At 38.8% G+C, this 23,395-nt stretch overlaps 1 protein-coding gene across 3 annotated transcripts in view; it reads right to left on the bottom strand.

The window, feature by feature from the left end:
- Positions 1–23,395, bottom strand: part of MAPK8IP1 (mitogen-activated protein kinase 8 interacting protein 1) — a 66,601-nt gene that overhangs the window by 41,707 nt on the left and 1,499 nt on the right. For 2 of the 3 annotated variants that reach the window (XR_015740954.1, XM_087921415.1), the window contains exon 2: positions 5,683–5,788. Coding sequence is in view for 2 of the 3 variants with exons in the window: in XM_087921415.1 (XP_087777541.1) it covers positions 5,683–5,788 (106 nt within the window). In the remaining variant the exon portion in view is untranslated. Of the gene's footprint in view, positions 1–5,682; positions 5,789–12,840; positions 13,052–23,395 lie in introns of those variants that run through there. The other variant, XM_026703765.2, reaches the window with a different exon arrangement.

The raw sequence follows: 23,395 nt of genomic DNA, 5'->3' as shown, positions 1-23,395 counted from the left end.
GAACTCCACAGTCTGCAATAATAAAAGGCAAGAATCTAACTCTTTCTTCACAGGCGCCAGAAGAATCTAAAGAATATGAGTTTCTTTTAAAAAGCTCTGAGACAATAAGAGACACTGTACAATTGTCGTGGATCTACTGCATTGTCCACTCCAGTTACAAAGTCCTAGAAACCAGCAGGTTTGCTTTTATTCTACAGCAGGGCATTGCATTTCATGTTATTTCTCTGTAGCTTAAAAAGTCAGCATAAACAATCCTGGACTTGCTCTAAGAGTAGCTAACTATTTCTTCTACCCAAGTCAAAGAAAGCATGTGCTATCTAGCAGCAGCATCTCAAAGATTTGAACTCCACTCACATAAACCATAAAGATATAAAATTTCCAATGGGCTTCTCATAATTTTCTGCAAATAAGATGCCTAATTGATCTTTCAGTTCTAAATAAAGGACCTCAACCTTTTACGAAGTTGTTTGAAATCAGTTTTTATTGTACAGTACAAGTTCTACAGATTCTTTGTAGCTTTTTTAAAAAATTCCCAGCCCTCACATATTATGTGATATCCTTCAGGGCAATTTTTTCTTTCTTTACAAGAAAAGACATTAATTCCATGTTAATATTTTTCTTTTATATTGTAAGGATTTTTAATGTGTGCACATCGTTCTTTCTCATCTTTTAAGCACAGTTTTAATATATTTTTGCAACTTTGGTGATTAATACATTTTTCTGTTTGGTGTTCAGATCCTCTTGTCAAAAGGTATTATCACTGAAATCGCTTTTTGAATGACTTTACATAGATTATTATCTTCTAGATCAGTGGTTCCCAAACTTTTTCAGTCCACCGCCCTCTTGGTGCTACAAACTCATCCTCGGTGCCCTCCACCCAGGGGAGGGATTCAAATTTCTGTGGGCTTGGCCTAATTTGAGGGTGTGGCTTGCTGGTCACGTGATTGGGTGGGCGTGGCTTGCTGATCATGTGATTGGCTGGCATGCCTTGCTGGCTGGGCATGCCTTCCTGGTCACATGACTGGGTGGGCATGGCTTCCTGGTCATGTGACTGGGCGGGCGTGGCTAGGTGACTGGCAAATCAAATACAAGTGGTCCTCACTTAATGGCTGGTTGTTTAGCAAGTGTTCTAATTTATGACTGGCCTCCCCAGAACTACTTGACCTGTTTTTGGAGTTTTGACAACCATGCACACACATACACATGCACTCCCTTCTAACCCTGCTGGAGCAGGTCGTTGCACTAGAATCGGCAAACCATCTCTGATTAGATTCTAGTAGTGAATAAAATCTAATCAGAGATGCTTTGCCGATTCTTGTTAATTTGTTTTATTTGTATCTCTTTATTTTATGTTGCTGAATTGCATTGTCATGTGTGTCCCTTCTTGTGCACAACCCAGAAGCTTTTGTGATTCTTTGCAGCAAAAATTACTGACCTCTGGCTTTGCTCTACTTTTCAAACATGCTGACACTGCTGTGTTCTAGGTGCTGGCCCCACAGGTCCACCCCATTGAGCCTGCTGCACTGGAGGGACCTGCCCAAGCAAGCCAAGTCAATGGGGTGAGCCTGAGAGAGGGAAAGAGAGAGAGAGAGAGAGAGAGAGAGAGAGAAGGAAGAAAAGAGAAAGGGGAAAGAAAGAAAAAGGGACAAAGAAAGAGTGGGGGATGGAAGGAAGGGACAGAAAGAAAAAGAAATAAAGGAGGGAGGGAGGGAAGAGAAAGATAATGAGATATCTATTCTAGTCCAATCACCTTCTCCAGCAGGCTTAGAAGGGAGTGTGGGTGTGTTCTCATTGTAATTTACAAGTACATTTTGGTTTTGCCTTCTTCAGAATTGGCACTGTAATACATTGGGGAAAAGTAATTTTAGGGTGGAGATCTGGTCCAATGGATCCTGTTTAAAGCCTCAACAAAATGTGACAGCTTCCTGAAAGTCTTGAACATGTTTTGTCCACAAAACCTTTAATAGAAGCCAAAATTGTTTCAAAGTGCTGGCAAAGATGTTTCAACGTGGAAAAGGGCCTCAGTCTAAACTAGGCCTCATTTTAATCTGATGCATCAGGTTTCTCTCTCTCTCTCTCTCTCTCTCCCTCCCTCCTTCCCTCCCTCCCAGACTGGCTTTGCTCTACTTTCCCAATGTGCCTGCGGGGCTGGCACTTCGAATACGGATGGATGGATGGATGGATGGATGGATGGAGAGAGAGAGAGACAGAGAAAGACAGAGAGAGACAGGTAGGTAGGTAGGTAAAAAGATTGGTAGATAGATAGGTAGGCAGGCAGGCAGAACTTTTGGATGAATGTATGGATAGGTAGGTAAGTAGATTGGTAGATAGATAGATGATAGATAGATAGATAGATAGATAGACAGACAGATAGATTGATCGATCTATGTTGGTAGATAGGTAAGTACACAGAAAGACAGGTAGGCAGGCAGGTAGGTAGATAGGCAGGAAGGCAGGCAGACGGATAGACATTTTGGATGGATAGATAGATGTTAGATAGATAGGTAGGTAGGTAAATAGATAGATCTATATTGGTAGACAGGTAGACAGGTAGGTGGACAGAAAGACAGGCAGGCAGATAGGTAGGTAAGCAGGAAGGCAGGCAGACAGACAGGCAGACCTTCTGGATGGATGGATGGACGGACGGACAGACAGAAAGAAAGAATGTGACAGCGGTGGCACTTTGAGAAAGTAGAGCAAAGCCAGAGTAGGAACTGAAGTCCACACAAGTTGCCAAGGTTGAGAAACACAGGCTGAATATATCAACCCAGCCATTCTGGTTAGAGTTTAGCATGCTGTTTGATTCTGGCTTAGTCAATGAATAAACCATGGCTAAGATCTTCCTGCTCCTTAATGCAGCTGTCCCTCTGCCCCTTCTCCAGCCCCCTGCAGCTGCCCCTCTGCCCCTTCTCCAGCCCCCTTTGGCATCCAATGCCAACCTCCCCAGGGCAGCGATGCAGCCGACCTCACCCTCTTCGCTTCCACTTCCATCGGGCCAAGCAAGAGGAGGTACTCTGCACACGCTCAGAGACTCCCAACTTCAGTGAAGCGTTCCGCCCATCTTTATGCTCCACCCAGGAGGAGGAAGGCGTGAGGAAGCAGCCCAGACTGGTGGAGGCGGAGGGAATGATTGCTTGGAAAGTAAGTAAGCAAGCAAGCAAGCAAACAAGTGCAGGGCTCGGTCGGAAGAACTGGGCTGCAGAGGGAGGCTAGGTTCTAGGTCCAGGATGGCCACGTAGAGCCAAACCGAACCGAGCCACGCGCCTTGGAGAGCTGCAGCTGCACCCACCCACATTCTGCGTGCAAACCTGGCTGGCTGGAGAGGCAGAGGCTGGGTGGGTGCTGCGTGCTCCCTTGTTCTCCTCTGGGGAAGGGGGTCCTAACGCCAGACCACCCACCCCTTCTACGCATGCCTTGGGAGGGTTTTGCTTTCAGGTCTTCTGGCATGCCTCCGCCGCTTCCACCAGAGAGGGCAGCCTGCAAGCTAAGGCACCCTCTTTCCGCCACCTCCCACCTCTCCCCCACAGGCTTGGCAAGGCTCACCGCACACGGATTCTGCATTCGAGGCGCTGGCTACGGAGCGATGAAACAGTCAATGGGCTGCATGGCTGGCAGTCAGTGAGCCTGCGGGACCGGCACCTCGAACGCCCCTTGCCACCTCTTAGTGCCCCCCCTGCCAGCCCCTTTGCCTCTTACCGCCCCCCTAAGGCATCCCACCCCCCCAGGGGGCAGTACTGCCCACTTTGGGAACCACTGTTCTAGATAATATGCCATTCTTCTTCTTCGTGTGTCTTTTTAATGCTTGGTCTCAAAACAATATAGCTTTTGCAGTATTGTTCACTGCCCAGAGTCAATTGGATTGAGACAGGCAGCTACAGAAATTAAGTAAATAGCTAATACGTTGCTAACAGTGAAATTCAGATGTGTTAATTGGAAGTTCACCATTTCCCTCATGTGTCTTGAAATGTTCACTATATTATTTATAAAACCACACACTTTCTTGACAACAGAAAACAAACTTTTATTTAGTTCTTCAGTCCTTTTAAAATAAACATTTAGGCTGACCTTCTTTTGTCAATGAGGAGGTGTCAGAAAATTCACACATTTTCCTTTCTGAAAATTCCTTTACACATCCATGTTTTGAAATCTGAATATTCCGATACCTCAAGGCCAATTAAAATAGGTGATATCCCAAAATAAAAACTACTTGGGAGTTTCCTATAAGAGTTCCTTCTTTGTAAGGGCTTGATGGAATGCCTATGTACAAATGCCTTACTTGGACTGCACTCTGGTTTACATGAGGCAACATTTTTTCAATGATATGCTAATATGTGCATTTCTCTAGTTCTTGAGTAAGCATAAGAGATAACTAGTATGATTTGTTCTACCCTGACAGCTAAGATCTAATCTGCCTAAACAATGAGGCTTTCAAATCAATTCTTCATGGCTTTACATTACTTACAATACAAAGGCAGTGATTAGTAGATTTGCCCCGCTTCAGCATTCTTTTCACCCAGTATTACCAGCTAAAATTAATAACATCAGATAGGTGATGTTAGGAAGAACTATTTTAAATAAAACGTTTCGACTGTTAATCTGGCTTGAATCCTTGCAGGCCTAGTATTGGACATTAGCCATTGGCAATGGTCATCACCTCTATGTTCTCCAGGAATATGAAGCATAGATATGAAAAACATATGAGACACACATCCTAAGTACTTGTCTGAAAGAAAGGAATCATATGTCATATGTCATATCCTCAACCTGGCAGCTCTCAATTGTGTTGATGCTCCTTCTTTGAGAACCCACAGCTAACAAGCCTTACTGAGAACAGTAAACATATAATATGGTTTGGTTCTGGCTTGCAGCAATGGCTGAAATCCAACCAGCTGTAGTTTATCCCTAGTTAAACCATAACTTAGCATAATGTATGCCCTAAATTGAAGCTGTTTTCAACCTGAGAAAAATTAAGGTATTACATATTTATTTTTTTCCTTTGTACAAGAAGTTCTTAATTTAAATCTTGGATGAAAACAGACCAACTGCATTATGACTTACTGTTTATTATACATGTAAGAGTCATAGCGGCTTTGGACGTGACAGAGGGCAATTTCTCTGAGGATGAATAACTGTACCGCACAGATCAAGACTATCTGCTCCATCTACATCTGGGAATGAGTCCCAGACTAGAGCCCGCATGCCTAAAATTTGACTTCAAAAGCACAGCAAGCATAGCACCTGCATTGCTTCATGCCCGAATTCTTCCAGATGCAGCTAAGGCAGAGTGCAATGCAGTAATGGTGCCTCAGGGTGACACGGGCCTCAACTGCAGCATAACGAGCAGCGCAGAGATACAGGCAAGCATATTCAGACTTCAGTTTTATCCTAAGTATTCCTAGCCTGGTATCTACCAAATATGTTGGATTTCAACTGCTACATTCCTAAACAACCTGACCAAGGATGCCAGGTGGGGGAAAGTTGATCAACTGATTATCGGAGCTTTTTAAAAATTATAAAATGAAAAATTAGTTACTCAAGGAAGATATTGATACAATTTTCCCCTGGGATTGAAATAACCTTCTTCCTTCTTATCCAGGTTTCAGATTTGAGAAAGGGTAGGATTGTGAGGTACATCCCCAATTATACGACCAATAATAAATAGGATAACATTGATGTTCTTACCCGTAAGGCCAAATTGTCCTTACAGTGTAGGCTGATTCCACACTCATCAGTAATTTCAGAAAGATCTTCATCTTCAAACTCTTCTAGACTGATGTCATGGGTAAGCCTAGACAATACAAAGATCATACAATTATCCATAAGTGAAAACAAGCATATACGAACTTATGAAGTTCAGTATGAAAGAAGAAAAAATAATAATCCTTCATATTGAATTCACTTACCTCAGGGGTGTCAAACTGCTTGCCAGTGGGCTGGATGCATCACACACTGGCCACCCCCACCCCCAGTTTAGCGAAGGGGGAAAAAGTTGCAATACGTTCATGTGATGACAATGTGTCGTTGCGAGTTTGACACCCCTGATTTACCTAGTCCACAAAACATCTTGAGAGATTCTGGACTGTAGGTATGTGTTCAAACAGCCATCAAGCCACTTTTTTGCTTGAAAAACTTGCTAATGCAGTTGGACTTGGAACCAGGAAGAGTGAGACAAGAATATCTGCAACAAGGAAACAGCTCACTCACAGAGCCTTGTTGTCTTAGAAAAGCAATGTTGCCTTGCAGTGGTATCAAATGAATACCACAACTGAGCCAGAAATAAACTGTCTCAATTACTAAAACACTCAGGGACAAGCTGATGAGATCAAAGAGTAATGGAAATACTTCTAGGTGGTGAAATATCTGTGATACCTCTCTTATATCAAAACAAGACCTATACTTGAGGCCTCTAAGAAGCAGCAAGGGTCCTTATTTCTCAAAAATCAATTGCTGTGTAGTATTTATCTGCTCAGTTTATAATATGTGCACAGGACACACATTTTGTAATTACAAAAGAAGCAGGACATGCTAAAAAGGCCATTTCCTTTTGGGATCCCTAGCACCATAGATGTATGTTTTGGTTGCTGCTGTATAGCTTCATTATTTAGTCCAATTTCCTCTCAGTCAGGGTCGATGGGCTCAAAACACAGTTTCCTCATTCCTACATACAATATTTGATTTCAGAGTTTTTGAATGTAAACAATTCTTCCTGGTCAACCATCACTTGCAGAAAGCAGAGATAGTCCCATTCTCCTATCTTCCCTATAGCCATAGGCTTCAATCCATTTAAGCAGACATTAATCAGTTCCGGTTCTATCTAATGTTTCATATTATATATAGAAAAGTATCTGCATTCATTTTTTTCTACTTTAGATCTATAATGTAACACCTCCCTCAGCAGTAACTATCAGAGGAAATTGATAGTACTGCAATGTATAAGAACGCTGTATTCAGTAGTGTAGGCAGGGTTTTTTTGAATAATGTTCTATGGAATTGGCAAGAAATTATATACATAAAAGTCTCTCTCTCTCATCTATTTCTATATCTACCTCTCTATCTTTCTAGCTGTCTTTCTACAACTTGAAAACCCTTGGTATAAGGAAGCTTCAATTGTCCAAATGAATAGCCAAAATAGCAGTCAAGGAAAACAACTAAATGTTTGAGAGGAAATAACTTTAGAAGTCAGGCTTCTTGTGATATTTTGTGTTTTATGAATGAAGACCCACATAAGACTGCTCCATATTGATCTAGTGTCTAAAAAGAAAATACTGTTTAAAATTGTGTAGCTATTCTTAGCCTTAAGCTGCCCCATCTCTGAGCAAACTGTACTCCTCCAGATGCTCCTGAGCTATAAGGCTTATAGTTAATCTGTGTTTTTGAGCCATATTAGCATTAAATTGCCAGAGCTCAGAAATACCTGAAATACTATAGCTTTTCTACCTCTGCTGCACTGCATCCCACATGAACAGAGAGATATAGTGTAACATGGGCAACATCATATCTTTCAGGCAAACATGAATTTTAATTAATACATTTAAGGCGAGTTTATGCATTTATTGCCAAAAGACAAAAGAGAGAAGGAAATCAAAGATCTTTTCAATAGTCAAGCAGCAGTTGTTCCTGGTTCTAGAAGGGTACAATTTAAATAAATTCCCCCATTTATTTTTCAGGAATGAATCTATTATTTTCCTTCAAACTGGGAAAAGAGAGTTCATATAGATTAGTAAAGTGGGATTTAGTATTATAAGAGTGAACTGTTGTGAGTTTGGGCATATGCTCCCCTCATCTAAAGTGAGAGAGATCACAGCTTTCCATTTTGGATTATCATGAGCCCAGTGTGACACTCAGACTGGACAAGCTGTGGTTAAATTTATAATTGTTGAAAGGAGCCAAATTCAGAAATGAGACTGAATCTGACAGCTTGTTTGGGACTGGATATAGCAACTGAGTTTATGTAATGTAAAATTCAAGCCAAAGCTTCTAAACTTCACAATAAGGCCAAAGTTGGGGGGTTAAGATGCATTACAAATCTAACAGGCTCAGTCTTATAACGAGAAACTGTAGTTCAGTGCAAATTGGTACAATCTGAAGATGTGATTACACATGCCATAATTCCTAGCCTATGTGGGATGGTTTAGCATAGTTTCCTCTACTTCTGTATTTAAAATAATTATTTTATAAATATTGTACAACATAAGTAAAACACTTCATTATAAATACGGGCCAAGATGAAGATAAAATCCAGAGCAGTTTGCATCTGTGACCAAGAAGGCCTTCGCCAACTTCATCTTGGTTGCCAGTTGGATCCCTTCTTGAAACAGGAGGCCCTTTTGTTACTCACACTCTAGTCACCTCATGACATGCTCTATTGCAGGGGTCTCCAACCTTGGCCACTTTAAGACTTGTGGACTTCAACTCCCAGAATTCTGGGAGTTGAAGTCCACAAGTCTTAAAGTGGCCAAGGTTGGAGACCCTTTCATTGCATTTGCTAGCTGAGGGAACCTGTAGTCCTACATATCTAAAAGCACCAGATTGAGCCAAGCGCCTTGTATTGTACCATGTGTAATGGCCACAGAGGGAGGCAAAAGGTGGCAAAGCGACATGCGAGTCATGACATTCATTTCATAACTGACACAATTCACATACAGGTGGTTTTTGACGTACAACCACAATTGAGTCCAACATTTCTGTTGCTAAGTGAAGTAGTTCTTAAGTGAGCTTTGCCCCATTTTTACAATCTTTCTTGCCGTAATCGTTAAGTGAACCACTGCAGTTGCTAAGTTAGTATCATGGTTGTTAAGTGAATCTGGTTTCCTCTTGACTTTGCTTCTCAAAAGGTTGCAAAAGATGAAACAAAAAGATAATCCTTGGGACCCTGCAACTGTTATAAATACGAACCAGTTGCCAAGCATCCAAATTAGATGTCCCAGATTGTTGGGGGCAATATGCTGACTCTGTAAACCACTTAGAGTGGGCTGTAAAGCACTATGAAGTGGTACAGTACATAAGTCTAAGTGCTATTGCTATTATGTGATCATGGGGATGTTACAACTGTTGTAAGTGTGAAAAACAGTCCTAAGTCACTTTTTTCAGAGTCGTTATAACTTGGAACAGTGACTAAATGAATGGTTGTAAGTCGAAGGCTGCATGTACTCACATCAGAGAACCAGTGTCATGCCCCTGGTGGAGACTGACTCTGAGGGAGAGGAGGAACAGCCGACAGGGAGTGGAAGTGTGGCTCCGGAGGTTGTGGAGGAGGCTGGGGAAAGGCAGAGGCCAGCTGAGCAGTCAGAGAAGGACCTAGGCCCATCCCCTATCCATCCTAGGGCACGCAGGGAGGAGAGGATCAGGGAAAGACATAGTCTCCTCGGGAGGAGAGGGCCTTGATCCTCTTCAAGGGCTGCAGGTGTGAGAACTGAATAAGAGTTTGGACCAGCATACTGGCAAAACACTGGAAACAAAGCATGTTTTATTTTGGTCGGAAGTTATCTTGATTGGCGTCCTTCCAACAGACTGTGCCTTGTTATCTCCTTGAATTTGGTAAACACTTCTCCTGTTCCGTTGTGGAAATTTCATCATTGTAGTTTGTTTGGTTTTTTTATTTCACTTCTATCTGCTCATTAAGTTCGGACTGTATTGCTTTCTTCTGAAGACTATTTTTGAGTACGTTTTATCTCCAGCTGAGTATTATTGAACAGTGGGGCCAAGTTGGAGGCAATAAAGGACATTTATTTATGTTTTGGATTTTGTTACGTTTGTGTTACACTCTGGGTCATCATCACCAATTTGGTCCAGTGCTTAAAGTTACCAGAGTAGAAGCCAGAGCTAGAACTCTAGTCCTGCCTTTAGTATAAAAGCTGGCTGGCTGACTTTGGGCCAGTCATACACTCTCTCAGCCCAACTCATCTTGTAGGGTTGTTCTTGTGGGGAATATAGGAGAAAGGAGTGCTGTGTTCGCCATCTTGAATTATTTATAAAAATAGTAAAGATGGAAAAATAAATAAATCAGACATTATAATGTGACATGAAATTACATAATGGTGTCATCTGCACAATGAGGCATGATAACATTGTCATTTTGATATTGTCATGGCTTGTATTAGTTTGAGTCAGTGTAAAATCAATAAAAGGCTGAAATGCAAATTTTCTCATTGCATAAATTTAGTCCCAAGTAGTCTGTGAAATTCAAACCTACAGCAAAAACAAAATAGATGCAAAAGCCATTGCCTTGCTTTCCATTTGATATCTGAAATGAAGCAGGTTTATTTTTTCCAACCTCACAAATTTTCATATTCTGGTTCAAACGGTATGGGGAAATATTCTAGTTATCCCTAATCAGCCCAGGATGCAGGTCTGAAATGTGTACAGTTTAATAATTCTTGAGCCTATTAAATGCTTGTCAAAATAATAAATGAATTAAAATCCTTTGCTATTTTGACAGGGGATGATGGGAATTGCATTGCAAATAATCTAAATCAAATAAGATTGAATATGCCCACATAGGGATTTAGGAGACAAGCAATAGGTTGATGGGGTTCTAACAGCAAATCTGGAAAGAAAAACCAAGAGAGCGGTAGAGCTTCTTTCTCTGACCGCATTATAGAGTCAGGACACTTAGAATAATTCTATGAATCAATAAAAAGTTTCCCTCCAATTCTTCTTTCTTCACTGTGGCTTTTAGATTAGCTAACAGAACAAGATGGAGTTGTCTTCAAATGTTCTCTGTGCTTTTTGATTAAGAAATATCACTTATTTCAAACGGCATCTTGAAAAATAGTATCTAGTCCAGGGGTCCCCAAACTTGGCAACTTTAAGACTTCTGGACTTCAAATCCCAGAATTCTCCGGGCAGCTAAGTTGCCAAGTTTGGAGACCTCTGATCTAGTCTATCACTTCTGGTGAGATCTACTTGGCACATATGGATATCAGAGATAACAAACTGAGTTCCTGTCCCAAACAAGTTTTTACTAAGTACAGAAACAACTAGCACTTCATATGCAGTTACAAAAGGGGCTATTGAGTTAAAAAGAGAACGGGAAGTGTAACATTGCAGAACAATTGCTTCCCTTGCTAAGGTCTAGTATCAGGGAAGAAAACACAAGCAGGGAAGAAAGCAGAAATGCATTGCAAGAAAGAGAGTCCCACTTAAGTTTGTATTTGACTTCTGTTACTGTCAGGTACTAGGGAACTACCAACTTTTTTTTTTTAAAAAAAGATCTTTTTACTTTTCGTATACCTTCTTCCTTCTCCTGAGTTAAAAACTAGATACAAACTCAAGGTAAACCGCACCAAACTTGATTGCAGAAAATATGACTTCAGCAACAGAGTGGTCAATGTCTGGAGTACTCTACCTGTCTCTGTGGTTTCTTCCCCAAACCCCAAAAACTTTACTGTCTACTATTGACCTCACCCCTTCCCGAAAAGGGCTGTAGGGGGCGTGCATAAGCGCACCAATGTGCCTACCGTCGCTGTCCTCTTGTTTCTTTTTATTTTTCTTATATGTATCCATTTCATTTATTCATAATTATGTTTATACTTATACCTATTATCTTGTAAGCGATTGACAAACAAACAAATACCTGCCTCCATTCTAATGGCAAAATACAAAATTGAGAACTAGAAGTGCCATATCCAATTATGTCATAGACTATAACCGTATCGCATCAGTTTCTTCCTCAGGTTAAATGCCTTTTAAAGTCCTTTAACACTCATGCTAAATCAATATGTAGAACCATAGAAACACTGGGAAACAGGGGCAGGTTTTTAGATACAGAAACACATTCAATGAAATAGAACTAATGCCCTGAGCAGCTTTCACAGTAGGCTCCAGCCAAAACCTGTCCTCAGCACTTTTTTTACTTGATAGGAGAAAGATACTCTTCACCAACAAATTCCTTACAGCATGAGTAATGTGTATGCAAATATAAGTGAAGTTGTAATAAAACAATGTCTCTTTAGATAACCCAAAAGAGGAGTGTATCACTAGTAACTTATTCATCTCAAGGGGAGTATACCTAAACAGATAAAGAGAAAGATAAGAAATGCTGAGGAACAATGGAGAATATATGCAATAATCCTCAAACATTAATTTCATCTTCTACATCAGAGAAGGCACAAGATACAAGAGATTTCTTCTGTTAATAGTCATGATTTTACAACGTTATTAAATGGGAAAACAGAGTTTTTAAAAGCCCATCAAAACAGCCTTTCAAACCCTAGCAGTAATATTATGGTAAATCTTTCAGATATAGGGTTACCCCACATTCTACCTTCTAACAGAAAAAAGTACAGACCATTATTTCAAAATGACCCATATGTTTACATCTGGGGTGCTTAGGAGCATCACTCAGCATCATAAAAAAATACTTAAGGGATCTTTTTGAGGTTGCTGAGATACTGCATCCCTGCAATTGATGAGGTTTGTCTATTTATGCCTCGACTCTAGCACAAGGTTCCTTTCATGCATATCTTGCAATTCATCTTTGAGCATCAAGGAAGAGCTATATTGACAGATAATTATTTTCATTTGGCAAATAAGGCATCCTTTCTGGAACATAGCCATCCATGAGCAAAAGGGGACTAATAGCATCTTCAATGATCTGGTCTCCTTGCTCAATTCAGACAGCAGCATTTTAGATTTTAACGTGACATTTAAAGTTTGCGATCAAATTTGCACATGGGCTAAGAGCCAAGGACAAATAAACTTGCTTATAGGATTCCAATAAAGACCTCTGCACTGGGATAGAAAGGAAGCCAAATTACTTTTAAATGCTACACACTCAGCTATATGAAATCTCAATTCCCCCCATCCCAGAGGCCCTCCAATAGCCAGATGATCGCCTACCATTTCTCCCACTGATCCTCAATCCGGCTGTCCTCCTCTGTGCTCGACTGCATTTTACCTTCAAGCTTCATTGAAGAGGGTCCCCGTTGTGGGGGAAGGTCATAGGGCCTATTAAAGGGAAACCTCCTTCAGGCAGGAGAGTCGAGCAGCGTTGCCTCTGAGCTGTCCTTCCTGCCTGTCGCCAGCTTAGGGAAGAACTGCTGTTTGTGCTGCACTCTGCTTCTCACAGCACAGTCTAAGGGAGCTCATTAAAAATAAATGGAATCAGCTGTCTGGATACAAAAAAAAAAAGTCCTCTGGGTTGAGATGGTGCCAAGTCCTGCCCTCTGCTTCCCTCTGGAAGCCAGGCTCTCTCTCATCAGCTGCAGTCAAGGGAAAAAAGAGGAATCAAGTTACCCGATTAGCAGCAGGATGCTCTGCCCAATCATTCTGCCTTTGACCTTGGAATGACTCTGCCCCAACCTGTCTGCGAATGACCAGGTTCCCCCCAAGTGTCATTGGGTGATGTAGTCATTTGAAGTCTAATTCAGAAAAAGGATAATTAAGAGATGTAGAGAGCCAGCAGGAAGATACAAGGCTTGTTTTATCCCCAGGGTTCAGGCGATCACTGCTTCAGGGTTGTTTATTCCAAGCCAAAAGTTTATTTCGGCTACATTATCTTACAAATATTCTTGGATAATTCACAGGTCAGCTTGCAATTCAGGAGGACAATAAATCCTACTTCGAAAGGAAAGTTGTTCTAACGCGTGCATTCCCTTTCTCAATCCAGAGGGGAAATTACCTTTGTTGACTGTTATTTCTATCAACCACAGACAGAATAGCAGTTGGAGCAAACAGGTTTATATTAAATGCTTATCTCAGATGGCCAAGATTTATTTATTTTCCTCACAATATATTTCTAAATTCTGATCTTCCCATACCTGCTTGGCTGAATATCCAACAATATTGAATTTGCTGCCCATTACAGTCCCTACTCAGGAAATGGCTGCTGTGGAAGCTATATAAAACTATTTCCATATGGTGATCAATTCATCTAAAAACTACTCTTCCAGGATAGTCTGCTCCTGGAGTAGCTGCAATTAAGATGCTTTTCTAAGTGGCCTTCGTGTGGCAGATGTTTCACATCATGAAAACATGTTCAAGTAAGTCCTAGTCTTTATTATTCTATATATCATTACAACTCTCCAGAGCAGTGAAATTGATTTAAGGGAAGTGCTGCAGAAAGAAATGTGTTGGTTTTATTTTTCTAAAAGAATTGCCCTGTGGGGGAAGGCAGTGGATTAAGAAGCAACTTCCATGTTGAAAGTTTGTTTGTTTCTCTTGGGAGGGGGAGGAAAAAGGTGAGTGGCAGGATATCAATTCTGGATGACACGGAGATGCAGGATTAAAGCTGCAGCAAAGCATTTCAACACACACACAGCTTGCTTCTCAGCTCTTCATGTCCAAAGCTGCTCTCAGTTGCATTAAAACCAAGCAGATTACTTTGAGACACATGTTGGGATAATTCCAAAACCCAGGTGAATTTAAAGCTTTTTAAATGTTTGCTTAGATACGTTAGGACTGTCAACACTAACAACTGTGTGTTCATTAACAGATTCTTGCTGCATTTAATTTAAATAGCAGAAGCCTTCTGGAGCTATGCTGTTAAAGAACTGTTCTAGAAGACATTTGATCTTCCATAGTTGAAAAACTATAAAAGTCCATATGCTTCATTCATTTCAGTAAAATGTCTGACAATGGAACACTTAAGAGGGACATACTATTGAATATATTATCTTTGAAATACCTTTACAATACAGTCTCTAAAGATAATGAATAAGCATGGCTAGCAGTCCAGATAGAACATGATAGTACTATTACCATAGAATAGAATAGCTGGAGTAAAATGATTCAAGTCAGTCTTGTGGCTCCAGATACCATGAGTTATCTTACAACTGCCATACTTTTCAGAAAGCTGGAAATTGTCCCAAAATTTGGAGGTACCATATTGGGGAAGACTGGCTTAGAGAGAAATGATTACCAGCTTGTAAAATCAAAGTATGTCCCAAAACACAACCCCAAGAATTTTGCAACAGATTTAACCTGAAAAAAAAACCAAAACCTTTGACTACAGTATTTTACTTACCTGAGTTCTGCCCAAACAAAAGTAAATAATATTTTATTACATTTGCCTTTTGACATTATTATCTCTCCCTGTATTCCTGCCTTATCTCCATTAATGAAGCCTGGTGTGCTTTTTTAAATTACTTCCATGTATTTGATATATCATATTTTCTATTCCTGTCTGTTTTTCATTTTCAGTCTTGCTTTTCCCATCAAAGCTGCCAGTTTGGATTAGGCCCATAGACTCTCTAGTTCAATCTGACAGCAGCCAAAGCTCGGGCTCTTCAAAAGAGGATGCCAAACTCTTGAATGTAACAGGATGGGATAGCTGTCTCTGCTATGCCCAGATTGTAAGTTTCCCAGCGGCTTCCTTTGCCCAACATTGGAGATAGTACAGTGGGTCAAATAGGCAGATTTTACTGATCCAGTAAAACAGGAATGGGCTGACTTCAGGCTTGTGGGATCTGCTTTATTTTCCATAGAACATAACACTCCATCAACAGAGTCAAGTATGTAAGGGTAGCCACAGAGATAGAGGCAGATGCAAATAAGGTTTGGAGTAGACTCCATTGCTTCCAGCAAGCCCCTTCTATGCACTAGAATAACTTACACAAGCAGTACAAATCTTTACCTGATGTTCTGTAAATCTTAAAGTCTAACACCAAACTCTAATAATCAGCCATCAAAAATTCTCAAAGAGTAATTCAGCTTTAGGTGCTCAAATATTTAATATTACATACAAGCAATATTAAGACTAGGAAATAAATATAATAACATCAATCACCCTTAATCCTTTTTTTTTTTACAAATTGAGTTTACTTATTGTTGTTCTATTCTCATAATTTATTCTAGATCATTCAAAAACCTACTAAGAAACTCTGATCTACTTTCTGCTGTCAAACTCATGATCAAACTGTGCACTGTTATTTTCCTTTCATGAAGCTAAATTAGCTAGAAGAGCATGCACTCATACCCCAAAATTATCATTGTCCCTAGGTATGTGTTTTATCATTTCACATATCCATCACAACTAGGTTGCTTTGCCATTACTTCCAACATTGAATTATATTGGGCAAATAAATTCTCCACGCTCAGATGTCAGGCCCAAGCAACACAACACATAACCTCTCCGGTGCTGCTGTTCTATCGATGTTGACTTTACTAAATTTACTATAAGACAGTAAACATTTCTTTCCCTTGCTCAACATGCATTCCACTGATTGCTTGATCCTGTACTGTAATTACAAAAGAATACATACAGTTCAAGAACACTGAAGCCAAGGCCAACAAACATCAGAGCAGGAGGCTTTATCCTGAAGGACCTGCTACAACTTATGACTAGAGAACACTCCTCTCATCATTGACCAGGAAATATCCCAGCTGCAGCATTATCTCACACCCCACAGGCTGTTGCTTATGTGCAGCCTGCCCTGCTGCTGCTATTTATTTCAATAGACTACATCATGCACACTCAGTATTTTCTTCTTGCTATTGATTGTGACAAAGCATTTGCAGAGATTGCCAGATGCACAATCAGCAAAATTGCTGATGTACATACATTGCTTGTTTGTTTCTTTTTACAGTAGGGAAGGTTTCTTCATTTCCATATCTATGAGTTGCAGGTCCTTCTTATATCCCTTGATGGTGTTTGGGGTCCATGATTAGGGTTCATTTGGGATCACTTCAAAAAAGTGTCATTGCTGAAAACTAATATAGTCGCAAGCAGATTTGCTGCTAATTCTCAAACCATTTGGCCGTAGGAATTTCTAACCCAAAGCCTAGGGTGTTTACTGGCTATAAAAAACAACTCACTTTGGATCTTCCATGGTCCTTTAATTCTCACAAGGATTCACAATGGTTTGGAAAAAGCTATCAGAAATCTCCAGTAAATACAAGCCCCTTTTTATAGCAGGAACCTCCATCTTATATATGTGCAACAGGTAGACAATAAGGGCTTTTCCAGTAAATAATAGTAAATGATGAGTTGGAGTAATCAACTCATTACTTTACAGCCATAGTCCCAATAGATCTGCATGCAGCAGGTGTTTCTAGTCTGAAATATTGCACTGAGGACAGGGCTAACCTTAACACCAGGATGACAAATGTCAAATGTTATATTTTCTCCTCCGGTCACTCCTTTTTCCTTCTTTAAAATGTTTTTAAAATATTTCACAAATTCCTCATTAAAGTAAGAAGATGCTTATTTAGCACAAATGCCTGAAACAAACTTGAACTCTAGCTGATTAAAGCTTCTGAACTGAGTACAATAATAATTTGCGTGTTGGGGTGGGTGGATGGGAATAGACATTTAAGATTTAAGCTGACTTCATTAGACTAACCTGCTTCCTGAGAAAATTTTCCCAGCACTGAATTACTCTGTTCAGTCTCTCATTTCTAGCTGTCACCTTGCCTTCCTGATAAGGCAAACTCAAAAACTTAGGAAAAATAATTGCTTTCTGGCCTTAATGTTGCTATATTAAAACCTCCTTAAATCAGAGCTTTAATCCCTTTTTCTTAATCCATCTGCATGACTTTGGAATTGCACCAATATTGAAATGTGTGTATGTGTGTGTGTACATATATACAGACAGTATATTTATATATGTACTGTCTGTGTATACTCCTTATTTTAGATTTGCATTAGAAAAAATAGGGTATATTGAAATGAGAGAGAGAGAGGAAATATGTCATTTTCAGAAATTCATGCAGAAGCATGAAAAAGGACATACCATGTTTTCTCTGAAAATAAGACCGAGTCTTATATTAATTTTTGCTCCAAAAGGGCTTATTTTCTGATTAGGTCATATTTTCTGGGAAATACAGTATTAAATGCATCCTCCTGGTTGATGATCTTAACTGGAGCTTATTTTACAATTCTGCGAGCTTATATTATGATTCTGAAAAATGATGCTAGGGCTTATTTTCCAGATGGATCTTATTTTTGGGGAAACAAGGTAGTAGGAGATTGGCTTGAGCTAATACACATTAGCATCACTGTAACAAAGTAATGTAAAGAAAAGACTGAAGATTTTATGATTGCTATATTGGCAATATAGTATGTCACAGATGCATTTGCATGAAAAGCAAATATAGTATGACTGAGTACCCAAAATCTTCTTTATCCCTTCCAAAACCATCCAAGGCTCCTTTAAGAGTGTTTAATGGCAAGGAAGGAAAGGTTCTACTGTTATTTGGCATTTTTATTTTATTTTATTTTACTCTCTGAACCCCTGAGGTTTAGCTTTTTTTTTGGTACAACAACTCAGAGTAGGGACCATAATAGAGGAAAATACCAAATGTCATAACTTTAGTCTTAGACACTTTCACTGAAAAAGAACAGGCAATAGTCAATGCCAATCAAAGCATCTTGAGGCAAGAACACAGTAACCGGAGTATTTGGGCAAAGATATAAGCTTATTATTATACCCGGATTTTACATTTTTACCTTTGTCTTTTTATTTTCAGAATTCAAATGTCCTGGTTTGTCAACTGTATTTCATCATTGCTATAAAATGGACATCACTGGTTATAGACTCAGTATTATAAATGAGCTGATTTCACAATTGTACAGAGCCTGTACTAAACTAATGATACCTAATGATTCCAGCAACAGCTATTATCTCTGGTTTGTTCTGCTCGTCTTGGCTAGTTTTGGAAATCTGACTATGATATTGTTTCTTGCATTTCTGGATACTGTTCTTTTTATGAACGTGCAAGGAACCCAGGAGACAAATAGTGTATCCAGGAGAGTGATTTGGGGACAGGCAAAGACTATCATGGGAATGGCTGAGTATTGCTCCTTCTCTGAATTAACTAGTTTTGAGAGTAAGTTTCTGCTTTCTAATATGTGTTTTTAATGGCAATTTTTAACTGCAGATCTTGCAAGTTTCTTTCCTTTTCTTTAATATCAACTGCAAAGAACTTTTTAACAAATGTAACCAGCAACTTTAGATCCACAAGTGAGAATACAGAAAGCTATCATCCACATGTGATAATACTTATTTAAAAAAACCTTTGCAGAGGTTTTAAAGAATTCCCATGTCTTTCTATAATTTCGTAGCATAGTTTAAAGCAAACACATATTGAATTGTCGAGCTATAAGGTTAATTATGAGGATTTATTAAGCTCTGAATTGGGAATCTGTATCTTCAGTGTAATAAAGTATCTCTTAATCTTTCTTCTTGGTCATCTTTTTTTACAAAAAAAATCTTCATTTAAAACATAGATAGAAAATTAGCAGGTTCCAGAGTAAAGTGCAAGCCTAAACATGACATACATTTCCCAAGATGTTTCTGAATGTGACTTGGCACATTTTTGGGAAATAAAATGGTAGGCCCTGCACTATCTCTTTGGCCAGGAAACAAATATCAAAGGTTAACTGGGATAATAGTGAACATCCTGGACCATAGTGGGAACATCCCCACCATAGCAACCATTTTGCAGGAATACCTGTCATTGCTCTTAAAATCCCCAAATTTGGAATTTTGGATTTGCCCTCCAATCCCAAAAAGTTTGGCAACCAACATAAATGGCACGATTCACACTTACACACTTTCCTTCAGTCTGGTGCCTCCAAAAAATTGGGACTACATCTTCCAGAGTTTCCAGCCAGCACTGCTAATGGTAAGCTGGGATCTGGGTGATGTGATGCCAGGATATTTGGGCACATGCCATCTTAGTACAGTCTAATGTGGCATATTAGCAGTAGTTCATAATCAGCTCTGTCTTTCAAAGGTTAAATATATGGGCATGGGAAGATTAAAGCCAACCTTTGGGAATTCTGATGCTTAGACCCTTATTTTGCAAATTGTCTTGAAGAATTTAATTAGTCATTGTATAAAGAAAAAGGTTACAAATTACTGGGCCATTAGCCATATATAGAGAATGAAAAAACTCATTTTATTCTCCTTTCTTTTAATGCCATCCCAGTAAGCAGTTAATTTGGGAGAAGATTTGGAAGCGCTAGAGTATATCCTACTAATGCAAACTTTATGGTCGCATTAAGGACAAATTTAAAACAATGTCAAGTTAAATTTCAAATGCGAGTGCTTCTTGTTAAGGAAAACTATATAGTCTCACATTCAGACCATGACATTTATTACTAAGAAAATGTAATTTCTACTTTTTCTGTAGACTTAAAGCAAGATGATTGAACAAGAATGTGGTTTATAAAACAATGCATAATATGGAAATTCCCTTTCCCTTCATATTGTAAGAAAACAAATCATCTAATGAAATGTATTGAAGGGAAATTCAGTGCAAACAAAATGTACTTCTCACACAGCAGATATTTATAGAACGTGCTGCCTCAAGATACATGTTGTAGGACACCTAGAGTTGTTCAAGTAGACAGCATACAAATAATTAAGCAAAATCTGAAAACATAGGATGGCTGATTATTTAGATGGCTTGAAAATGGAATTAGACAAATAAGAAGATAAATGTTTTGCTAAACAGAACCTGCAGATGTATGGACAGTATCAACTTATGCACAATATTAATAATGTTCCAGTGCGAATGCTAAAACTTCATAGTCAAAATGGTTTCATTAATAAATAACATAATAGATATTACTATGCCTGGTAAAACCCCAATGATTTTAGAAATATGTAATATTTTTGCCATAATGGGCTAAAAAGGGTCATCCTAATAGTTCAATGAGGATCAGACTATGCTCAGTGGTTCCAAAATGTTGGATTGAGATAGAATATTAGAACAATCAGACAGAAATATAACACGAGATAATACAGCTGATGGGGTGGCACCTAAAATGAAATGACTACTTGAAAATGATGCAAAAATAGACTAGCAGGATATAATTTCTTCACTTCACAATTTCTATACAGATTTTTGAATGGCCAAATACCACAAATATGGAAAAAATGCAAGAAAGGTTTAAAGCTTCCATTTTTAATTTTGAAAAACATAGCATGGAGTAAAGGGAAGAAAGAGTTTAGTCCTACTCCTTTTGTACTGTATTATTCATGAGCTGCAAAAATAACTTCTGAAACTGAATATAGTTTCAGTTTACTATATAAAGACAATGAAAAACACACAGAGTAAAAGTAAAAATGACTGCTGAGTATTAATATTAGAACTCAGATAAGGTAAAGTAAAAGTTCCCCTTGCACATACGTGCTAGCCGTTTCTGGCTCTAGGGGGCAGTACTCATCTCCGTTACAAAGCCGAAGAGCTAGCGCTATCCCAAGATATCTCCATGGCCATGTGGCCATCATGATTAAATGCCGAAGGTGCATGGAACGCTGTTACCTTCCCACCAAAGTGGTCCCTATTTTTCTACTTACATTTTTACATGCTTTCAAACTGCTAGGTTGGCAGAAGCTAGGACAAGTAATGGGAGCTCACTCTGTTACATGGTGCTGAATTGCCAACCTTTCTGATCAACAAGCTCAGTGTCTTAGCCACTGAGTCACTGCGTCCCTAGAACTCAGATATATATGGTTAAATAGGCTAGCAATATTTTCAGGACAATTGAAAGAAAAGTACTTCTTCAAGCCATACATAAAAGTTTTCATAACTCAGGGTCACCAGATATAATAATACATCTTTAATAGAGAAGTAGACTGTTTTATAGAGGATAGGTTTACTACTAATTGTAAGTGGAGCCAATGAGGCAGAGCAAATAATAGTTGAAAGACCAGGTTCATATTTATATTTAGTCACAGAGGCCCTAGATCAGGGGTCCCCAAACTTGGCAACTTTAAGACTTATGGACTTCAACTCCCAGAATTCTCCAGTTGGCTGGAGAATTCTGGGAGCTGAAGTGCACAAGTCTTAAAATTGCCAAGTTTGGAGACCTCTGCCCTAGGTGTTGTTGAGCCAATCACATTCTCTTGACCTTACAAGATTATTATAAGAAAAAATTGGATGTTAAGTACTAAGTATCCTTGTTTCTGAAGGAACTACAGGAACATGTACAGATGTACTCCCTTTTCAAATCAAGTGTATCCATAGGTTTCTTGACAATAATACAGAAGTACTTTGTGATTGATTTCTTCAACGGTTTTATTTCAACTTCTCAGTTTAAATCCTTTTTATTCTTTAGTATTCTCCTAACCAAGTATTAATTGGGCCCAACCTTGCATACTTTAAAAAAAAACCAGGATATAAATTAAATATATCTCCATGTTCAACAGCAGGCTTCCTTTAAAAAACTATGGCATTGTGGTTGGATTGTCAAATTAGAACTAAGGAGATCTGAATTCAAATCATTCAATCATCAAGAAGATAGAGTTTTGCTTAGGCTAACCTATTTCATATGATTATTCTGAGAAGAAATATACAGTACGGTATATACTGTATACATACATAAGAACATATACATACACATATGCAGATACATTTACACTCCTTTGAATCCTTTTCAGGAAAATCAAGTGAAAAGTGCAATATAATAAATACCTTGGAGATCTATGATTGAGTCTCATCTCAAAAACAGAAGCTCACCTAGTAATTTGAACCAGCAAATTCAACAGACAAATCTACCTCACAGTATTATTATTTCAGATGGAGGAGGAAGACAAAAGGGTGCTATTTTTATTACCTTGAGCTCCTGGAAGGAAGGCAAGATAAAAATATAACAAAAACATAAATAAAATATGAGATTTCCTAAATCTGGTGCCTTCTAAATGTTATCTAGTATTGCAATTCCCCGCATTTCCAGGCTATGTACTATATTGAAAGGTTGTAACATGACATTGGATAGAAGATGTTTATTGTTTTCATGTGCTCCTCTGGTTGGTCAATCTTGGAGGTAGGAAACTAGATTAAATTAAGTCCATCTAGGAAGATGGCTCTTATGTTGAGCAGAAACATGATAGTAAAGATTGTTCTCTTTACTATCAAGGCAATTTGCCATTTGGTAAATTTCAATTCTACTTAGTAAATCTAAATAAAGTTATAGGCTGCCTTTTTAAAAACTCAGATCTCAGTACTTCTTCTGTTATTTAAAACCACAAATAAGAAACATACTGACACAACAAGCATGGCTAGTTCTTAACAGCAAAGTTCTTAGATGAAGATTGTGTCAGGATTTCGGTATAAACATTTTTTATAGGCAATTTATAGATGCCAGATAGAATATGGAGAAGATTAGAAAGGCTTCTAATCATCCTTTGGTCATTTGAAAATATAAAAGATCTTGAGATCCTGAGAACAAGTTAATTTTCAGAGATTTTCTAGCACAAATATCTCATTGCTGCTGCTATTATTATTATTATCCACAAAACCAGTGACTAAATAATTGAATCTATTGGAATAATTGGAATCACAGAATCCCTTTTTTTTGACCTGACCCACCTGGCTATTATAATCAATTTAAGTTGAAGATACTGTAAAACCAATCACTATGATTTATCTTTCACAATCTTTTCAGCCCGGAAACCATTTCACTCTCCAGTGCACACCAATCTGGAAATGCATCTAATATCTA

Source organism: Pseudonaja textilis, chromosome 1 (genome assembly GCF_049901715.1).
Source record: "Pseudonaja textilis isolate UNSWEBS1 chromosome 1, rPseTex1.2, whole genome shotgun sequence".
NCBI classification, from domain to species: domain Eukaryota; kingdom Metazoa; phylum Chordata; class Lepidosauria; order Squamata; family Elapidae; genus Pseudonaja; species Pseudonaja textilis.
This window is presented reverse-complemented; position numbering and strand designations above follow the sequence as displayed.